This window comes from Gobius niger (assembly GCF_951799975.1).
Source record: "Gobius niger genome assembly, chromosome: 19".
NCBI lineage: Eukaryota > Metazoa > Chordata > Actinopteri > Gobiiformes > Gobiidae > Gobius > Gobius niger.
In genome coordinates, this window is record NC_136870.1 from 14,203,432 (window position 1) to 14,224,540 (window position 21,109).

The 21,109-nt window shown below is 41.2% G+C and overlaps 2 protein-coding genes across 2 annotated transcripts in view; one reads left to right on the forward strand and one right to left on the reverse strand.

Annotated features, from left to right (window-relative positions):
- LOC306978710 (rho-related GTP-binding protein RhoN-like) overlaps positions 1-7,269 on the reverse strand; it is a 30,184-nt gene extending 22,915 nt beyond the window's left edge. Inside the window, exons 1-2 of the mRNA XM_079577374.1 lie at positions 6,942-7,269; positions 6,155-6,242 (exon numbers count right to left, since the gene is read on the reverse strand). Of these exons, the coding sequence (XP_079433500.1) occupies positions 6,155-6,242; positions 6,942-7,046 (193 nt within the window). The 5' untranslated portion in view covers positions 7,047-7,269. The remainder of the gene's footprint in view (positions 1-6,154; positions 6,243-6,941) is intronic.
- Positions 7,270-9,286: 2,017 nt separating this feature from the next.
- LOC306978399 (synaptic vesicle membrane protein VAT-1 homolog) lies at positions 9,287-20,840 on the forward strand. The gene is made up of 6 exons (XM_079576923.1): positions 9,287-9,842; positions 14,081-14,288; positions 17,232-17,402; positions 17,481-17,570; positions 18,648-18,886; positions 19,930-20,840. The coding sequence occupies exons 1-6, from the start codon at positions 9,459-9,461 to the stop codon at positions 20,122-20,124; spliced, it is 1,287 nt and encodes a 428-aa protein (XP_079433049.1). The 5' UTR covers positions 9,287-9,458; the 3' UTR covers positions 20,125-20,840.
- The last annotated feature ends 269 nt before the right edge of the window (positions 20,841-21,109 follow it).

Consider the following 21,109-nt stretch of genomic DNA (forward strand, 5'->3'; position numbering starts at 1 on the left):
CTCTGGCTCCTCTGCAGCCATCGTTTAATTTAGACGATTACATTTCTTTGTGAGTTAGGTCTTTCTTTGGGACTACTTTATGGTTAAGGACTGTTTTAGATGGTTTAGGTCTAGAGTAGCACTGATACTACGTGCGCTCAGTCACACAAAATAACCAAAGATGTTGTTAGCATTTAGCCTCTCCTCCTCTCCTCTATGGGGCCAAACGATGTGAAGTTAGAAACTCTTCCACGTTTTCCCTATTTAAATACAGTTACATGCGTACACAATCCAAGTATAGTTATAGAAAATCGCTTAATTTTGTGACTATACTTGGATCGTGTAACTACTCACGTAACCATATTAGAGCTTGGTCGCTTATAACTTCACCCCTGCTAGGCCACATAGAGGAGATGAGGAGAGGCTTAAATGCTAACAACGTCTTTGGTCTTTTTGCGTGACTGAGCGCACACGTAAAGACCAGACAGGTACGCATCAACTCGTCTAAGCTCAGGTAAGAACATATCTCAGTGTGGAAAAACAGTGGCCTGTTCCTTTAAGGACTATTTTAGACGGTTTAGGTCTAGAGTAGCACTGATACAATGTAAGTTTTTACCTGTTATAGATGGCATGGTGTGAAAGGACCACTGCTCAAGTGATTCAAAGTGTGAAGCCTCAAAATTACAGTTTTCTTAAAGGCACTACAACGCGAAGCCTTGACTTTGAACCCAAATTTGTCAGCAATCAAGTCAGCATCGATGACATCTCTAAGCTAATGTAGAGGCTGGGCAATGAGCAAAGATGCCAAGTTATACTTTGTTAGGAAGTAGAGAAAACAGTTTTAATGTAATGTTGAAATATTGAAGCTAAATTTTCCTTTGAACTCCCTAATATACATAAGGGCTTTTGGGAGGGAAAAAAATCTATGAAAAAGAACAGAAAAGTTCAACACTTTGATATGGGCATCTTTCTCTCGATAAAGATACTTCTATTTCTGTGACATTTAATAATGCTGATGGTGAAGTCAAAGTGACTTTATCAGTTGACTGAGATTTATGTGGTGAAGCGAATGCCTTTGTCCATTTAAACCTAAAGACAGTTACAGCATTAGTTCAATAAAAACTCTATGTCTCCGGCCAAATGGAGTTTCAATCCGCCATTATGTTCGTCTTTCACTGTTGACATAGGAGCCATAAATCAATGCTGCAGCAGTAACAACGCAGCATATTTCTGTGACGAGGCGAACATAGTTTACAAACCGCTTTTTCCAGTCGCTGCCAAAGCCTGTGCGTGTCAGCTGAAACGGGACAGTGAGTGGCACACGTCCCGTCCATGTCAACAATGCCTGCCCCAAAACAGGAAGTGGCGAATGTTTGAACATGTCCAGACTTGTCCGAGCTGTCCAGGGAGTGTATCAATTATGTATAAAATGTATGACTTAAAAGCTAGTGCCTTTGAATAAATAAAACACATTTATCTCTTTACATTTGTCCAACCACGAGAGACTCCAAGGCTTTTAGTAAACAGTCTTAAATTCATTTAGGTAGTGCTTTTACACCTCGTATGGGAAAGACTTTTCCATCTAGGTACCACTCACTCACCCATTGACCTTCACAGATTCATACACTGACGATCTACCAGCTGACCTTCTGCTGCCCCAGTCCCAAGTGAACATCAGGAAGGACATCTGCCTTAAATGCATACTGTCTGAGAACTGTCAAACCTTATTCTGTGCTCCAAGGCGCCACAGCGTGATATTTACCACCCAATAGCTGCTCGATGTGATCGAGTAGGAAGCAAAAACAACACAGTAAATAGACTTGATAGAAAAGGTCATTATAGAACAAACATCTGTAACCTGTGGCTTCAGTGGGTCTTTGGCAACTTGAAAGGTGGTCAGATCCTCCTTTATTAAGTGCTTTATTCCTCACGAGGACATGTTTTTACCTCATCTACTCAGGAGTCAGTCTCGTTCAGACGTAATCTAGTCCCGGTTCAGTCTACATTTACGCTGTAGGGGAGACCGGAGCTATTTGTCACACTTTTTGTTCTAGAGTTCGCTACTCATCGAGTCAGACCTGCATTAAATGAACCCTTGACTTGAAGTAGTCCTCGCTCTATTTTTTCTATCATATTGCAATAAATAGTTATTAACCGTCACACACAACAAAATCGGCTGTGACAATGTGCCCCATGCGACCCCAGGCCTTGTGACAACTTGGCCGGTCGATTGTCACTATTGTTTTTAATTTCGTTTTTTATGGTAACTTGAAATTTGCTAACAGTCACAATGCCACGTGTTCATGACTGTTTATTTTTTTGAGGTGTAAAATGTACAAATTCACTAAAATGACGCAAACATACGGCCTCTATAAAACCTAATGTTAAAATAAAGTGATCAGAAATACAAAGGCTATTAGACACAAGAGAAAAAAATGTCCCACCATGTTATACCCCATGTGACAAAAATTCAAATGTGTCTTTAGTCCAAATGAGAAAAACATTATTAGAAGAGAAGAGGAATACCAATACACATATAAATCAGCCAGTGTACAGTGCTGTCTCGGTAAGTGACAAATAGCCCCCGGTCTCCCCTAAACATACTGATTGGTTTCGGCTTGCTACAGATACTTAAAGAGGTTCTGCGTGGATCCAAAAGCTTGCAGACGCCTGTCATAGATAGCTTTAGTAGCAGCAGCAGTCATGTTTAGTAGTTTATTACGAAAATCCCGATGGCTGTGCGAGCTCTCCTTGAAAGAAAAAAACAAAGCATGGGTTCAGAGGAGAATAACAAGTGACATTACTTCAAAAGCAGTGTGTAAAAAAAATCACACAGGGAGCTTGTGCGAGGACGTGAGGCACAGAGGCAGTGGGTTAGCGGGCGGCGGGTGGTGGGCCAAGACGCACAGGCGAACAGACAGGGGGCAAGTGGTTGGTCACACAGCCAGCGTACTGTTAATTAAATCCACTGTGCTTCTGTTCACTGAATGGGCAGCTCCGAGGCTCTCCCTGGCACCGCGCCCCCAGCTGTCTCCTTAACTGGACCACAGCAGCACCGTCACGTGTTTATCGGGCAAAGCATTTCAACAACAGTGTAGTTAGTGCACTTCGAACATCAAATTCCCTCTGGTATTGTAGGTTGTCTTGGATCAATGGTGTCTAAAGTGTGGCTCGGGGGCCAAATGCAGTCACAGTGCCGGTTTTGTTGGCACACATCGCCAGGGAGTACTTTTTATTGCAAGTTTAACCTCTTAAAACAGTACTAACTAACTCATGCCCCTAGCGGCCATAAGCGCCACTGCAGCATGTTACGTTTTTTTTTACTCATTAATTGTTCGTGAGAGCAAATACTACGCTGACAGAAAAGACAAAGGGAAAGAGGGATATTGTACATCCAAGTACACAATGGAGATAAATGTTTTCACTCAAACTTGGCTGTAAATACTGTTTAAGTGGCGCTAGCCCACAGTTAGCTTTGCCCGTTAGCCTGTTAGCTTCTTCTTCGTGATTCCATTAGTGTGTATTGGGCCTCCGGGTCGGAGCAGGGAAAGCTGCAAGTGTGGTTTTCTGGCCAGAAACACCAGGGGGCGATGAAAGACCCTCCAATCATCCCATTAACACTTGTGTTACCCCCAGAGGGACCACGGAAAAGATTTATTATGGTAAACAAGTTACTTAGTTCTGCTTTAACCACCACCTGAACCAAGCACATTTTCTCGAATTCGGCATTACCCAAATCTAAAAGCGTCAAAATTGCAACAAAAATTCAAGTAAATGAGGAGGAAAACAAAAAAGTGCCAAAAAAACGGAAGAAAAATGCACTAAAAAAGCCACAAAAACACAGCAAAAAAGTGACAAAAAGGCAACAAAAAAGTGATGAAAAAGTGGCAAAAATCCAATGACAACACTGCAACAACGCAAGGAAAAAGATCCATTTCGATCTGATTAGTAGGTCTCAGCTTTCAAATTAGTTAGACTGGCTTGTAGGCTGTAAGCTTTTAGCCGAACTGGAGAAAATGCACTCGGTTAAGGTGGGGGGGCAAATGAAAGAACAACATATCACAATCTGTAACGTTTGTTTCACTGTCAGCCACTGCTTGACTTCCACTGTCTCACCTGCTGCCACACAAACGCTCGCATGCTACAACAACGGCACGCCAACAACAACGGCACGCCAACAACAAATGGTCTCCGTTCACGCGTGCCCGCACTCGCTCCGACTCCGAACCTAACCCAGATTATGTAAAAGAAGCAAACGCACTGACACTAAGTACATAGAACTGCAGGGTGAATTGCCGCTACATGCTACAATGACAGTAATCCCCATCTCTGGTTATTAACTCAAGACGGGAAGAAGAAGAGGAACAAAACAGAGGGGATTGTGGGTAGACTAATGTGCTCCCGTCCCAGGAGAGGCCCAGAATAGCTCCAGGGATGCTCCGAGGCACGACTCTTGCTTTCCCTGCTCACAGAGAAGCAAGTTCAGAACACGGATCACCTGGCATAAAGTTTTCATATGATTACATTTGCTTTGTAAAACTTCGGATTCATTTCTTGAAGGTTTTTTGCAATACGTAGCTCAGTTTGGGAAATAAGAGAGGAATATTCCACAGCATAATAATAAATGCTATATAAGAGGTTGGCAGCTAACCCAACCGATCATGCTCACGATTGTGGTTATATTGATGCTTTTCATTGTTTTCCAGTGAATTCAGTGTTGATTTGGTGTTTTTTATAAGAAATGTGCAAAGGGTGCATTACTGACATGGTCCATTATAATTAACTAACTATATCATTGCATCAAAATTAGTTTTGGTACCTGTATCGATATACTGATACAACTTCAAAATAAATTGGTGCCTTTATTTCAAACAGCCTGGACTCTAATATTTTGGTTGGACCACCTACATTTTTGATTACAGCAAATTAAATTATAGCTTCTGCAATTTCACACGATTTCATCTTTTACTGTTGTGAACCCTTAAGTGTTGGTCTCATTATTTTTCATTATTTCAGAATATTAAGTTACCACTTCTTTTATCCGCTAAATGGGTTAAAAATGGCCATTTCTGTCACCTCCATTCATAAAATCACAGCCTCATTCATCCGCACCTCTGCCCAGTTTCAGCCACAGTCTCTGCCGCCCATTCTTTTCTCATGACAGACAAACACTGAATAAAATATGACTCCTACATGATGAATCAGGCCCTCTCACGTAGTGGGCAGAAATTACTGTTTGGATTTTGCCTTGATGTAATAGTTATCCACTGTGAGAAAAACCGTGCACCCAACAATTTGACTGGGTGTTGTTCAATCACCGGGGAGAAGCCTCGCCCAAAACCAGCACCAAAAGCACCTACCGAGGCTTAAGGACCTAATCTCGGGCTGTAGTCGGGCTGGTTCTGTCTGCACACCAATAGGGCGTGCAATAAAGCTACTCTTGTTTGAAATTGGGTCTTAGGTTGTTACGTAAGAGGAAATCAAAGGTGAAAAATGCCCAGAGGCTTAGGAAAGGGGAAAGTTGATTCATGTTGAAATGTGAGAAGTAAAGAATAGAAAAATGTCGCTCCTGGGTTGACTGGATGCAGCCGGCTACATCTGTAATAGCAGGGATTGACATTTTTGGAAAGTTGCCATAGTGTGGTGGATAAAGATTTTAGTAATATGAATCTTGACTTAATAAATGATGTTGAAAAGTAAACAATTACACTCCGCTTCTTTGTAACGACATTACAAGATGACATAGTCTATGCTTTACCACAACAAAATATTTCTTGAGATCTTTTATTTGCTTATATCCAACATGTAGAGCCTGTATGTGTATCCCTTGTTGACACTGAGCTGCCCAGAATTATGAGAGGAAGCTGGTTAGACATGTTTGGTCACAAAGAGAGTGTATCTGGTCAAACTGAAACTGTCTTTTCATGATCTCAAAATATGAATGTCCACGTCACTTCTGACAAAACACCAAGTATAGAAATCAGGGATGTTTTCACTTCGTAATGTGCACAGAGCAGAGATGTTCCTGCAGTCAATCATATTTAAATTATTTGAAAACACAAAAAGCCAAGGTGTCTGTACAGCATGGAGCAGATAATTTGAATGCATTATAGCTTCTTAACCTTTGGCACAGTAATCTTACAACCACATCAAGCTTTAGTGTTTCTCCTCTTACCTGAAGTGTCCCACATGTTCAGCTCGATCCTCTGCTTCTCGATCTCAAAACTGGCCGTGTAGTTTTCAAACACAGTGGGCACATAGTTCTGAAAAACATTTAAAAAAAAAACTGTTCTATGAAAAAGTCTAAGATGACAGTACTTAAGGCCACATCAGACCTATTTACAAATCCACACGAAGGTTAAGCAATTCAAGGTTTCTTTCTTTATTTTATGTTTTTGCTGCTCAACATTACATTTCAGTGTCTTCAGTTTAACGACATACTTAGAGGACATAAGAGGAGCCTTATGGGTGAGAAGACGTGCCAACTAAATCTCTATAAGTGCCAAAATGTTTCAATCAACTTTTTAGAAGGGAAAAAAAAAAAGAAAAACAGTGACTATAAATATAGAAAACATTATCATAAAGTCAGATGTGTCCGCGCCGCGCGCACTAGGCTAATATCCTACCTGCGTTCAGCTTTGGTGATCGCACCAACGCTGATGCACCGTGCGCAAAAAACGCACCGGACTCTGCTTTTGTGGCACAGCTGGATTTAGCGCACGAAAGTCTTAGGTATATTTGGTGGGCAAGTGACAATACACACATATCAACTTGCTACATTATGTGTTGGATTAATCTCTAGGCTACTTGTGAATAAGATAAAAAGCTATAAATAATAGTCTCGTGAGGAAAGGAACAGGTTTTCGTTTCTGTGGAACTGGCAGCTTAATTCTGAGTCACACACTTCTCCTAATGGTCACACTCTTCTTCTTTTGGTTTATATTGATTGAAATCTGACTTACCTCTGGGTACGAGTCTTTGGCAAAAACGTGGAGGAGAGCTGTCTTTCCACACTCCGTGTCCCCGACCACCACGATCTTACAGCGGAGTAATCCCTTGCTCTCCATCGCAGTCCGCGTATCACTGGGCGCTTCTGTGTCTCTGCCTTCTTGTCATTTAGCACCCAAAACTGTTTCAAAGTCTAGAGCAGCTCTGACGTACCTCCCTAAAAACAACACTCAGAGTAAAATGGTCTGACCAAAACTTTGGGAGCTCTCATGAGATGTGGTTTCGGCTTCTTGCTCCGCGTAAATGCTGCGCTCATCTCATCAGCTCCACCGGTTCAGTGAGACGCGCTGACGCCTATCAAGGCAGAGGCTCTGTAAGCAGCCAGACTTTTAGGATTACACAATAAAAGATCGAAAATCACCAGAACAAATCCACAGATCGTTTGCATGCATTAACCTATATGCTTATTTTAGGAGGGACAATTGCAAACACAGTAACTTTACGCATGGATTTCTCTGTGCTGGTGCCTTTTTGTATTTAACAGTTGATTTGGCAACTCAAAGTTAACTTACTGGACCTGATGTGTAGCAAAAATATTCGGTTTCAGTGGGTGTTTTGTACCACTTAAAGTCCAACATTACTGCACTGCATCCCGTGACATGTTCTAACTAATAATAAGCTCGTGTAATTAGCTATTACTTTGAAACTGGAGTGGAATCGAAGCACATCCGGTATTTCCCATCTGAGCCTTTTTGGTTCCCAAACTCATGGTGACCTATGATTTTAGAACAGTTTTGGAAAAGGCACTGAACTGTTTCTCTTGATGACAATGCACCAACATAAAGACAATTAGGCCTTAATGCCTGGTGCTCTTTTACAAATGGCTATTACAATTAAAAATAGGCTGAGGCAAATGTTGCACTTGGCCTAGGTTTTCCCATTAATGTGAATGTGTCCAGAAGAAATTATTAAAATATACATTGAAAGTTGTGATCTTCATTTGTAATGAGTTAATGAACGAATGAGTAACCCTTATGCAGAGTGATGGCGCCACCTTTTGGTCAAAGAGACGCTCTACAATCACTACCTGATTGTCACGTTGTCATTAAAAGTTGGCTACTTGACAACAAATTCAATTTCTTTGGCGTATTTTAACTTCTTTTTTTAAATTATGACCAATTAAAGCCTCCCTGAGTCTCTTACAGGAAGAGGATGAACTCGGCTATTGTTCTTTCATGTACCTTTCTATCCACAAGGCATTTCCTTTTTTACTTTTAAATACGTTCTTTATCTCACTGCCCTAACGAATATCCTCTCACTCAGAGATCCAGTTCCCCACAAGAGGAAGAAACTTTCCTTTTGCATAAGTGAGGCAGCACATCTGAATGGTGTGTTTTAGACAGTGTAGGGGTACAGGCTACTTGGTGTCGTGGTGGCACAGTTTTCAATGCACTGGTGGTCGAACCTGTCCACTGTGGTTCAAACTCAGTATTTTCATTATTTTTAAATTATGTAACAAAACAAATCATTGCGTGCCAGAGGATGTGCGCGGGACGCTGCTGTGGCGCGTGGTGTGTCACTTGCCAGAGCAGTGAGAAATGTGTCGCCCACTTAATTTGACCCTTTTCATTACAGTAATTAATCTAGACCTCAATTGTTTTCGAAAGAGCTGATGACCTTTTGTCAGCATTAGGCCTCGGACAAGTGAATTAATCCGACTGACTCCAGTGTCCGGGCTTTACAGCTGTCTTCCTGCTCATCTGCCAAAAATCGGCCCTGCGCGATTATCGTGTCTGTCAAACATGCTACAATAATCCGCTGAGGCGCCGACATGACCGACACTCAAAATAAAAGGGTTTATGTTTCCTACCAGCACTAGGTGGCAGCAGGCTGTGCTGGCTTCACGTCAGCCTGGTTTTCCTGTCATTTCATTGCTGTTGTTTGCAGATTGTGAACGGTCAGTGAGCTCTGGCATCTGGAACGGGGAGACAAGTTCAACAATGCCTTCACCGAGTAGGCTGCCAAACAAAACAAAGCTACACAGCAAGTTTTGTTAACTCTGAACTATGCACTGAATATTTCATCAGGCCTATGATCTCTCTGCCTACTAACATTGAAATCTTGGCTGTCCTATCTATTAAAATTTGAGATCTAGCCTTTATGTTTTTTGTTAACTGCGTAAAGATTTTAACTCCAGAAGATCCTTTGTTGGATGACCTTCAAGGAAATACAATAAACATGATTTTAAATTCGCGTTTTTAAAGAAAGAAATTAAAACAAAGCTATTCACTGACTTGTTTTATTTTGAAAGTCCACACCGGGACCAGTCTGTCATAACGCAGCTCACTTAACTCAGCCACTTGTTGAGTAGGGCGCACTCAGGAAACCCCAGAGAAAATAATCTCATTTTGCTAAAGAGAGGCTTGTCTTCTGGTGGGAACAGCGTCAGACACCAGCCAGTATTATAACATTAGCATTTAATTGGGGGAAAACCATCTTTATTGAACTCTTTAGTAGTGCTAGTGGAAACCATGTCTGGAGAGGATGCAGCCACTCAACAGCAGCAGCAGCCACAGCCCGAGCAAGAGGCGCAGAAACCCCAAGACCCTCCTGCTCCACCAAAAGAGCAGGGAAACACCCCAACTACCGAGGAGAGGGCCACCATCTCGTATCGAGCGCTGGTCCTGACGGGATACGGCGGCTATGACAAGATCAAACTGCAGGTGAAGACCGTGCCCAAGCCCGAGCTGCAGGCTGGAGAGGTGCTGGTGCGCGTCAAGGCGTGCGGGCTGAACTTCGCTGAGCTGATGGGCCGCCAGGGGCTGTACGACCCGCTGCCCTCGCCCCCGGTCACCATGGGCATGGAGGGGGCCGGGGTGGTCGAGGCGGTAGGAGACGGGGTGGAGGACAAACAAGTGAGTCAACCAAGTTTTGATTTATTTATGAATTTGAATTTACAGCCTTCACAAATGGACAGACGTTCTCCAGAACTTTAAGACCTACTACAATGATTTCAGCCTAAATTCATGTGCATTTTGCGTCCTTATATTTTGTTCAAGATGCAACCCTTAATTTAACCCCCCCTGTCACTCAGAGCATGATGCAGGCTGATCAATAGAGATTGGGGAATGAATGGAGACTGCCTCTGTGTGAGCTGTATCTGAAGCAGCTGACTCATACAGTTTCTCCTAATTGACACAGGATTATGTCACAATTCAATTTCATATTACATCGCCCAACCCAACTTATTGATTTTGGACAGCATCAGCATCAGACCATAGATTTTGATAGAAACATGGACCTCACAGTGACACATGAACATCCTTCAAGAAGCATTAGGCTATAGCTTGTCTATAGTTTGACTCACACACCAATGAAAGGACGGAGCATGTGCACATCACCCTGTCATGGTGATGTCTGGGCATTGTGGCTGTTGTCTGTGGCTAAAGGTTATCCACAATTACACCTTCCCCTTTTGTCTGTGTTTGCTATTTATCTTGCTTTGTCTATCTCACCCCCTCCCAAACCCCATCATTACTGCTCTCGCACAATGTAGTGTGATTACCAATGAATGAATTCTAAAATTTGACTTATGACCAGCTCGTGCCTCATAACGGGGGATTGCAACGGTTAAGTTACAGGATTTCTGCAGCGTTGTCTAATGAGATCATCAGAGAGACAGCGGAGCAGCACAGAGAGGGAGCAACCAGGGCAGACCCTGTTTTAATTAATATGGATCCACTTGAAAAGGGGGAGAAAGGGCGTGGCTATACATAAGATGTTGTGAAAGAGGACCAGATGTGTTGTGCAAGAATCTAATAAATACCATGCCAAACATCCGCCTTAACATAAGCCACTAAATGGGACTCTTAGCTAAATGATGTTTTTGGATGTGACAGTAGCATTTTGTTTCATCTTACATTTAGGTCGTGCTGTGGGGTTTGTGCAATTCTTTATTGTGCATCTACCAGGGTGGAATTTACTAGTGATTACTATGTAGGATGTATCTACCAAATTGTAGTTGAGTGGGATATCATTGTTCTCCAGTTGCCTATTGGTAAAATCTACTCCTAAATAAGTACTGTATGTTTTAAGTTTACCTAGACTGATGTTTGAGCTGGTTCCAAGCCAGACAAAAAGATAGAATTGGCTGAGAATTGGGCTGGTTTACCCCTCAACAAAAACAAATGACACAACAAATCTCTTCATTTATGCATTCATAGACATAATAATTGTGTTTTGTGCCTGCAGATAATGATTAATATTGCACATGTTTGTACTGAGAGTATTGCTCAGGTGTCTGTATTGGGAAGTCAGTAATTGTCTGTTATAACTCTGAACGGTCCTCGGCCCTTGGGGAGGAGGATGCTCACAATTCCTTCACCTGAAGTGATGATTTCAAGCTTCAAATTGAAAAAGAAAGTTGTTAACAATCTTGTTTCAAAATAGCAGTAATTTGCAAAACATGAGGTAGCCTGCCCTCACTGCATCTATGCGTTCCTATACTGTCATAAATCAAATTACACTTACACCCCAATTGGCACCTGCCTACACACACTGGTGGTGAAATAAATCAGGATGATCCTATAAACAAACTTCACGGTTCAGCAGCTGCTTTGCTTCAAACATTAACTCAGTCACGTTCAACAACAGCCACTTACAGTAGCCTGTCGTACATGTGGAGGGTTATTCAAGGTAAGCCATAAAGTGTTACAACCTGTTTGTCTCTATAATGTCTCTTAAGTGGTGGGTTTGGTGCTGGTTTGGTGGTAGATAACAAAGCGTGCATGTGTCATCTGTCTATTGTCAAGGCCTGATGTGCAGCAGGAAGTGTGCATGGGGCTCAACTTCTTCAACAGGAAACTGTAGCGTTCACAATCAGATCACACTGTTTTCCCGTGTCCTTCAGGATTTTTTATTATTTGTTCTAAGCACCACTGAGACTTGTATTTAAAATACAAAACATGCAGTCAACATTGAAACAAAAGACTAGAAACAGTATGTTATTGAGGTTATTGAGATTTGCTGATACAGGAATATTGTATTATGTGCTGTTGCATGGATTCGATCATTTCTTTCTGCAATTATTGAATGTGCAGTATGTATAGCGGGAACCATATGTGCACATACACTTCATAAAAATACGCATTTGCATTTTTTTCTCACTGTCTGACATGAAACTTAAAAAAAAAAAAGTACTTTTATTTTTCTTTGGTCAATTAGATTTTTAAAAATAATTTCTGTTTGTCAAATTCCATAAGAATGAGTAATAGAATTTTCTATGCAATTTTTTACTCAATTTATTACTTTTTTACAAAGTCAGAAGTTTACATACACTAAGATTACTATACCTTTAAACAATTTGGGAATGCTCAGATGACATGTCCTTGGAAGCACAAGTCTGGTTCATCCTTGGGGACAATTTCAAGACACTTGAAGGTGCCACGTTCATCTGTTAAAACAATTAACAATCCAGTCATCATCCCAGATCAAAAAGAAGGCGGGTTCTGTGTTTGTGCTGTGGTCTGAAATGTGAATATCAACCCAAGAACAAATACAACTGCAAATACAACAAATACAACCATCTCAACTTTGAAATACGGGGGTGGCAGCATCATGCTGTAGGGTTGTTCTGCTGTGGGAGGGACTGGTGCACTTCACAAAATAGATGACATCATGAAGAAAGAACATTATGTGGAAATATTTTAGCAACATCTCAAGTCATCAGCCAGGAAGTTAATGCTTGGGCGCAGATGGGTCTTCCAAATGGACAATGACCCAAAATGTACTGCCAAACTGGTTACAAAGTGGCTTAAGGAAAACAAAGTCAATGTTTTGAAGTTGCCATCACAAAGTCCTGATCTCAATCCAGTTGAAAATGTATGAGCAGAGCTGGTGTCATGTGCACGGAAGGTGGCTATAAATGTGGCTCAGTTACATCAGTTATGTTTGTTTGAAATTGTATTAAAAAAATAAAAATAAAAGTTAATTCAGGTTTCATGTCTGATAGTGAGGAAAAAAATGCAAATGTGTCTTTTTATGTACATATAAGTGTATGTAAACATCTGGTTCTCACTGTATCAAGGCCCAAATGTGGAAAGCAGACACAAGAATGGTACCAGCCGGTCATCTGTCTTTAAAAATACTGATTTGCTTTTCTCTTTCATTTACATACATTTAGCTTATTTGATGTGAAATGTCTTGGATAAGAGGAGTCCCCCCCCCCCCCTCCTATATTTTAAAACCATACTATCAAACAGAATGAAAGATAAAGATTATTTTATTACGGGTGGTTTTGTTGGTTAAAAATAAGTCCTACACAGGCAGCCAAACATTAGTTTTAAGTACACTAGGTCCTGTTTCGTGTATGTTTTAAGTTTCACAACAGCTTAGTTGCTTCAAGCATCAAATAACTATGAATGTTCCGCGGTGTGGCTATAGGAAATGTTTGGAGTTAGATGAATATGTCTAAGCTGCAGCCCTGCCCACAGTTAAGTGCACAGATCTCAACATTTCTTTTTATGGAAGATGCTCAAAGGCCGGTTCTTTAGCCTAGATTATGATGACGCATGGGTGTTGACGTATAGCGGCGATGAGTGGCTTGTGGTTCAAACGCACAGTCTTTTAATGCATGCTTGCCCTCAGTTCGCCTTTTGGTCACTCAAGTTGCTGTCTAGGGAAATGGAGCAATTACACGTCTCAGTTTCAGAAGATACGAAAGCACGTACTCAGTTGAAATTCACAAAAGCAATCATGCTAATCATCATGACTGAAGAAAATAGCACAGATTATCTCTATCATGGCACCTGGTTGCAGGAGGATTATACTGGGGAAAAAAAGGTTATGTCCATGAGCAAGATACTCAATTTGTCTATGTGTGCGAGTAAAGAATTGGTGGCTGTTGGTGCAGATTGGCAGTCACATGTCCATCAGCAAATGTTTGTGGATATCCAGCTGTTATGATCAATATTTTGGGGTTGAAAAGTTTGGTCATTTCATGTTATCACTGAAACAATACTGGTCCTGATTGAGGTTATAATGTCCGTTTGAAGTGTATTCCGGCTTATTGTGGCTTGGAATGGTCTTTCTCCGCCTCATTAAGTGATTTTAAAATTGTTTCTCTCTGTTCTCCTCTCGCTGTTGTCATTTCCAGGTGGGAGACAGAGTAATCGTCCTGGCCCGCAGTGGTGTCTGGCAGGAAGTGGTTGTGGTGCCTGCCGACCGTGCAATCATCATGCCGGATCAGATGAGCTTCGAGGAGGGAGCGGCTCTGCCCATTAACTACTTGACCGCTTACCTCATGTTGTTTGAGATGGCCAACATAAAGCCTGGCAAGAGCGTCCTCATCCACATGGCAGCAGGTACCGACACAGGCTGACGCAATGGATGCCACAATGTAAACGTTTAAGCCGAGAATAAACAAAGCACTTCTACAACACTTATCACTGTTATTGACAATGACATACGCCATGGTGATGCGGTGGCTGAATCATTGTTGCTTTTGGCTCATGCTCCTTTTTCCCCAATCAACCTGAAACATGCACAAATAGACTTTTCCTCCAGCTACAGTAGTTTAGCCATGAACAAGACTCAAGATCTGGCAGCAGGTCCCTCAGTGCATCAAAGAATAGGTAAAATCTAAAGCCTATCTAATTTTTGTCAGCATTCTGTTTATTCAAAACAGTATTACCTATTTCGGAAACGCTTTATATTAAGGTGTGCTCGTTAAGTATTAATAAAGTATTAATAAGCATTAATAATAATAATGCTTTGGTTTTATATGGCGCTTTTCTGGACACTCAAAGATGCTTTACATTGCATTATTCATTCACTCCATACTTGGTGGTGGTAAGCTACTATTGTAGCCACAGCTGCCCTGGGGTAGACTGACATAAGCGAGGCAACCAGTCTGCTCCATCGGCTCCTCCGACCACTACCAACCACTCACTCAATCACTACATTTGCCAGGCTTCCTGGTGTTCCCAAACAGTCTCCCATCCAAGTACCGACCAGGCCCTTCCCTGCTTAGCTTCCAAGGTCTGACGGGATCAGGCAGAGCAAATGCAGTGTGGCATATGAATATGCTTGCAAAGTTTTAACACACTTCTTATTATACTTTTGTCTGTTAACATACTAATAGGCTATTAATAATACGCTTATTCATAGCTAACCCTGACCTTAACCCTAAAATGATTACCAAGGCTTATTAATACTTAATGAGCACACCTTAATCTAAAGCGAAACCTATATTTCTTTGTTTCACTGGGTGACATCAAGCATCATAGTAACATATGTTTTTGAAGATCATATTGTTGCTTAAAAAAATCTTAAATTATTCTCAGACTATAAACATTATTTATTTTTTATGTTAAATCACAACTTATCACTTACAGCAAAGTAATAGCATGATAATAAGATTGTATGGTTGCTAATGATTACAAGAGAAAATGCATCTTGCAGCCCTGTTTCCATTTCTTTACCAGAATAATTACAATTCCATGTAATTTGCGCTCTATATACAGTACTGGACTAATGACATGTCTTTATTAATCATATTACCATGAAATAAATTTAACCATAATACCCATGTTGATACACCTTTAGGTGCCATGCTATTTCCATGCTATTAATTTGCTGTATAGTACTACCAATCAATTATACATATTGACATCCTTAAGATTGTCGTCACATCCAATGCCCCCAACTGCTCAATAGTCTATAACAATCACAGCGTGGTTCTTGTCTCCTGGGGAACACTCTCTCAGGCTCTCTGCTGTTGGAGAGTTTCTAATCTGTGTTATGAATGCGGACACGTAACTGTATTAGAAAGCCCTCTGCCCACAGCCCAGGGGCCAGAGGTCGACACTGTGGGTGAATCACTGACATATTGATGAAATGGCCAACTGGAACAGCCGCGGTTGCTTTGGAAACAGGTTCCAATACAGCGACAGCCCCCCCTAAAAAAAGGCATTGTGCGCAAGTAATAACAAAGCCCTTGAGAATGGGATATCCTGTAATAAGAAAGCTTTAGCAAACAAATAACCAGAAATACACTGACACAAATGTGTTTTTTAAATTGTTTTGTTTTAAGATTTATCTTTAATTCACCTTCATTTAGACGGGCACACACATGTAGACTCTCATTTCTTAGACATTGTTCACAGGTTAGGTATAAAATGTCTTAGGTGTGTGCTTTTACAGCGTTAGCATTCGTTGGTATGGTTATGGTTGATCGTTTTGTGCAAATCACATGACATATAAATGCCACACCTTGCCATCAGCCCTCCTATATTCATCTTTAGAGGGGTAAACTAGGATTACTACAACCACAGGGTGTACATCGACTATTAAAATATTATTACAAAGACCTCACACTTAATTGCAATAATGTTTATTGAGCCACTGGTCCAGCAATGCACTGACCGTCTAAAATAGCAAGTTGTTTGACACCTTCAGTATGTATGGTGATAGTATTGCACTAGATAGTAATTAGGTTTTTATGGCCCAAGTCAGTGAAAAGCCCATATTTACTATCCATTAGGGCCGTGGTTTCCCTCTGGAGCCATCGTGAAACCGAAGTGTGCTTAAATGATTGCCAGAAACGTCCTCTGTGTACACTTAGAGACAATTATAAAAATTTAAAAAAAGGCCACGAGTTCAGGTGCATCCTCCACATCAGAGTTTGTTGCTCTTCTGCCTCTTTCCTCTCAAAGGCTACGCTCATGTGGCGTGTGGGAGGTTGTCAGCTGACCTATATGAGTCACATGACCTGTTTGAACCATGGGCGAAACCGTGAGAAAGGACTGTGCAGGCTATTACTTCCGGCTGCCATATCGTTTAAAGCTGAGCATAGATTTTACTAAGCAATAAAGAGCATGAGCAAAGGCGGGTTTGGATGACTTGACCTTTTATATTCACTATACCTCAGAAGGATTTATGCTGACGGCTTTCTCAATACGTGGCAAAAATATATTTCAGACATTTGTACTAAAGTCTAGAGTTGTTCTTATGATAGTGCTTTTTTTTTTCTTTTTATGAAGCCATATTTTTGGAGCCATCTAATTTAAGCTGACTGGATTGTCCTTTGGGTTTTGTTTCCTAACTACACAATAAACCAACCAATAAACCAATGCATGCAATAAACATGAGCTTATTTACGCAGATTGTTTCTTGAATGTGGCTCAAAATGACCCCATAACCAATCGCAGTGGCAACACGTCAACACCCCACGTCGTCAGTGGGCCTATAGAAGCTTGTAAACAGGTCATGGTAACTTGTTTGTGCTGCTGTGTTCACATCTGCAGGTGGGGTGGGTATCGCTGCCACCCAGCTGTGTCAAGCCGTGCAGGATGTGACCATATTTGGCACAGCGTCTGCCTCAAAACACGAGACCATCGCACAAGGAGGAGTCACGCACCCCATCGACTACCGCACCAAGGACTATGTGGAGGAGGTCCGCAAAATCAGCCCCCAAGGTATAAGAAAAAACAAATCTCCAGGCTTTAACTTCTGTTTTCAACTCATGTTTTTGTTTGGATTTTTTTTCTTCTCAGGTGTTGATGTTGTCCTGGACCCTCTTGGTGGCTCAGATACCCAAAAAGGATATAATTTATTGAAGCCCATGGGGTCAATTATAGTATTTGGTAAGATATTTTTGTCAAGTTGTTTCAAATGATGGTAATAAAAAAAAACAGCCTCCACTAAACTGTCTAAACATGGCATATGTTGCTGTTTTTATGTATGTCCATTTTCTTTGGACTTTTTTTGTGACGATCATCCCAGAAATAATGTGACTTTTTGTGTGATATGTCTCTTTTGGCTTTCGGTCGTCCATGTGTGTTCCCTTGTAGCAAAGTGTTTTAAGAAGTAGTCATAGATCAGTGGTGCTAAACTGGAAGGGTTTCCTGACCCACAATATCACTCTAGGACTCATGTGTCAAACAGGCGGCCCCTGGTTTGGATTTCTGTGTATTTAAAGCCCATTCCTGTGCGGAGTTATGATTTTTTTAAAGAAATAACCCAAATGCTCACTCCAGCCACTAGGGGGCAACTTCAATTTAAAAAAGGAAAGAATTCCACTCGTGTCCAGCAGAGGGCACTGAAAGAACAAGAGATCAGGATATAAACAACATAGTATAGTCATGTGGTAAATGGTCAGTCTGCAGCAGTGGCTACGATAGTAACTTAACGGCATCGACTGTGGAGTGAATGAATAATGACAGAATTTTGGCCCACGACCCCAACGAGTTCAACGAGTTACTGTCATTTTCTCAAAAAAATAGTCTTGAATAAGCATTAGATACACTTGTAAATATGGAAAGATGAACAAAACACCTCAATAATTAAGTAGTCTTAACAGATTCAAGTAGTAGTTTTTTTTATATGAATGCTCCCTGGAAAAGGCCCAGTGAAAATGGTTCCTCGACCCACCAGTTGAGAACCACTGATCTAGACTGTTATTTAGTTTACTGACTCTAAATGGCTTTTTCAACAATGTTGTGGGAAATGATTTACATTTACATTTGTTATAGCTTATCCAGCCCTACATTTAAAACATAGCCAAGATCATTTTATTTTATTTTGAGCGCTAAAGCTCTTGAAAGTTGATGTGCAGTACTTATCAATGAGAAATGTAAAAAAAAAAAAAAGAAACAAGTTACTTACTGTGCAGAAACGATTTGTATTGGTTTTATCGAAAGCAAACCTGTGTGCCATTCCAGGTGCAGCTAACGGTGTGACAGGACAGAAGAGGAACCTGCTGGCCTTGGCGAAACTCTGGTATCACCAGCTCTCCCTCTCCTCGCTCAAACTGATGCAGGCCAACAAGGCAGTGGGCGGCTTCCACCTGGGCTACCTCAAAGACGAGGAGCTCATCACCCAAACCATGGTCAAGCTGATGGAGTTCTACAGCCAGGGCAAAATCAAGCCACAGATAGACTCACGTTTCCATTTCGAAGAGGTCAGTTTGTTCTCCTCTGAACCTACAAACCACATCAGAGCTAGACCGAAGCCCGAAAAGAAGGAACACCTCAATATAAGATTAAGATATAACACAGGAAATTATGTGTTGGGGCAAAAAAAGGGATAAGCATGTAGCAAGTGAAAATACTAAATGAGTGAGTTTGACAAGTTATTGACAAGTGAAATTGTGAAAGTTAATGCTAGTTGTTCTGATGGGGCAAGGTCTCTATTATAAGAAGGGGGTCATAATGTTATGGCCCATTTGAGTCAATGAACCAATATTTCTTGTCTTTATCTATTGTGCCCCAAAGCCCTTATATTTTTCCATACTGGTAATAATTTGTTTCTGTACTGACCCCTTGTGGCCGGAGGGACTGTCTATGGCCCTATTTTTCAGAGTTACAAATTCATAAAGTTGCATTACGGCCAACTTTACCATTGCTTTGTCATTGCCTTGCCCCAGGTTGTGCTATTGGTTTTTTCCCCATTATTACTGCGGTAGATGAAGCCCCGGTAGTGTCTCCTCTGATGGTACTTAGTGACTGTTGCTTGGTGACGCTCTCAGTCGTTGCCGTTGGCGAGGTTCACTGTTTCGAGTTCATCTGGTTTGCTTCAAGGATATAAACTCAAGTGTTTAGGGAACAGACAGTGGAAAAGTTGAGATGTAACACTGCAACACGGAGATGCAATCCATCTATGATTGGTTTTATCTGTACGGACATTTATGCTGGGCAGATCAAAGCAGCTTTCCATTGAAGCTTATCACTTATCAATGGTTGTGATAAATTAAGCAGCAATAGTTTATTCTGCACGTCTAAAGTACACGTCTAATAAATTTTACAGACAGTTTGACCTACTTCTTCGAGGTCAACGCGGCCATTCAAGCTGGAGTGTTTTTGTAAAGGAAATTTGTTTTGAAATTAATATTGCAATTTGTCATAGAATAAATCATCCAGCAGTATAGAGTTTCCATGAAGTTAACAAGTATCATCTTTTAGCACTATTGGACCGTTTCCTTTTTTGACTGACCTATTTCTGCAGGTCGCTGATGCCATGAGGCGCATGCACGATCGGCAGAATGTCGGGAAAGTCATCCTTCTCCCTGAGCCCAAAAAGGAGGAAGAGAAACCGAAAATTCCCACAGAATCTGGAGAAAAAGAAGAAAAAGAAGAAAAAGCTGCTGCTAAAGAAACGAAAGAGGAGGCGACGGAGGAAGTCAAAACAGAACAGGACTAAGAGGTCATACTGTCGTTCAAGTAATTACGTGGAAAAGATGAATCGTTGGTCAGTATTGTGTTGAGTATTTATAGTGGAAGGCTTGAGAAGGGAATGTTTTATTATGTAACTTTATCGTCTAATTTTAAAATGGCCAAACAACACGAGCTTGGTGCTATTCAAACCATGACAACTTTTTCGGGATCTCTAATCGTATTGAAATTCCTTTGTGCAATCTTAGTGATAATTTGTTTGTGTAAGCTCTCATTCGTACAAAAGTTCTTAAGCCATCTGCACTTGGTAGTCTCATCCAAGAAGCTTTGTTTGCACTAATGATCTTTGTTTGGCAGCTGGCTGAATATAAACCTCCAGTGGGAATGGTTTAACTTGTAATGGTACCACCACTCTTTCTTCTAAAAAAAAAAAATACTCTCAGCTAATTGTTTAGTGAGTGTCATTATCAACGACTTGGATTCGAGAATATGCGACGGAGAACTCTGCTATAGGAGGCAGAATAAAGATGGATGGTACCAATACAAGTTGAACCCCTCCTACTGGACTAGTATGTGTTTGTCCTGCTGCCAAACAAAGATAATTAGTGCTGATGAAGCTTTTTGGATGAGAGGCAAAATGTCCAACACTTCAAGCTGAACTAAGTAACTCATGCCTCTAGAGGCCATAAGCGCCACTGCAGGTGTTGTAGCATGTTTTTTTTTTTTACTAATTAATTGTCCATGAGAGTAAATACTACACCAACAGAAAAGACAAAGGGAGAGAGGGATATTGTACATTGTGCCACAACTCAGTGACACAATGGAGATCTTTTTTTTTTCACTCAAAGTTGGCTGTAAATACTGCTAAAGTGGCGCTAGCCCGCAGTTAGCTTTCCCGTAAGCCTGTTAGCTTCTTCTTCATGATTCTATTAGTGTGTATTGCGCCTCCGACCCGGAGACAGGAAAGTTGCAAGTGTGATTTTCTGGACAGAGACACCGGGGGGAGATGAAAC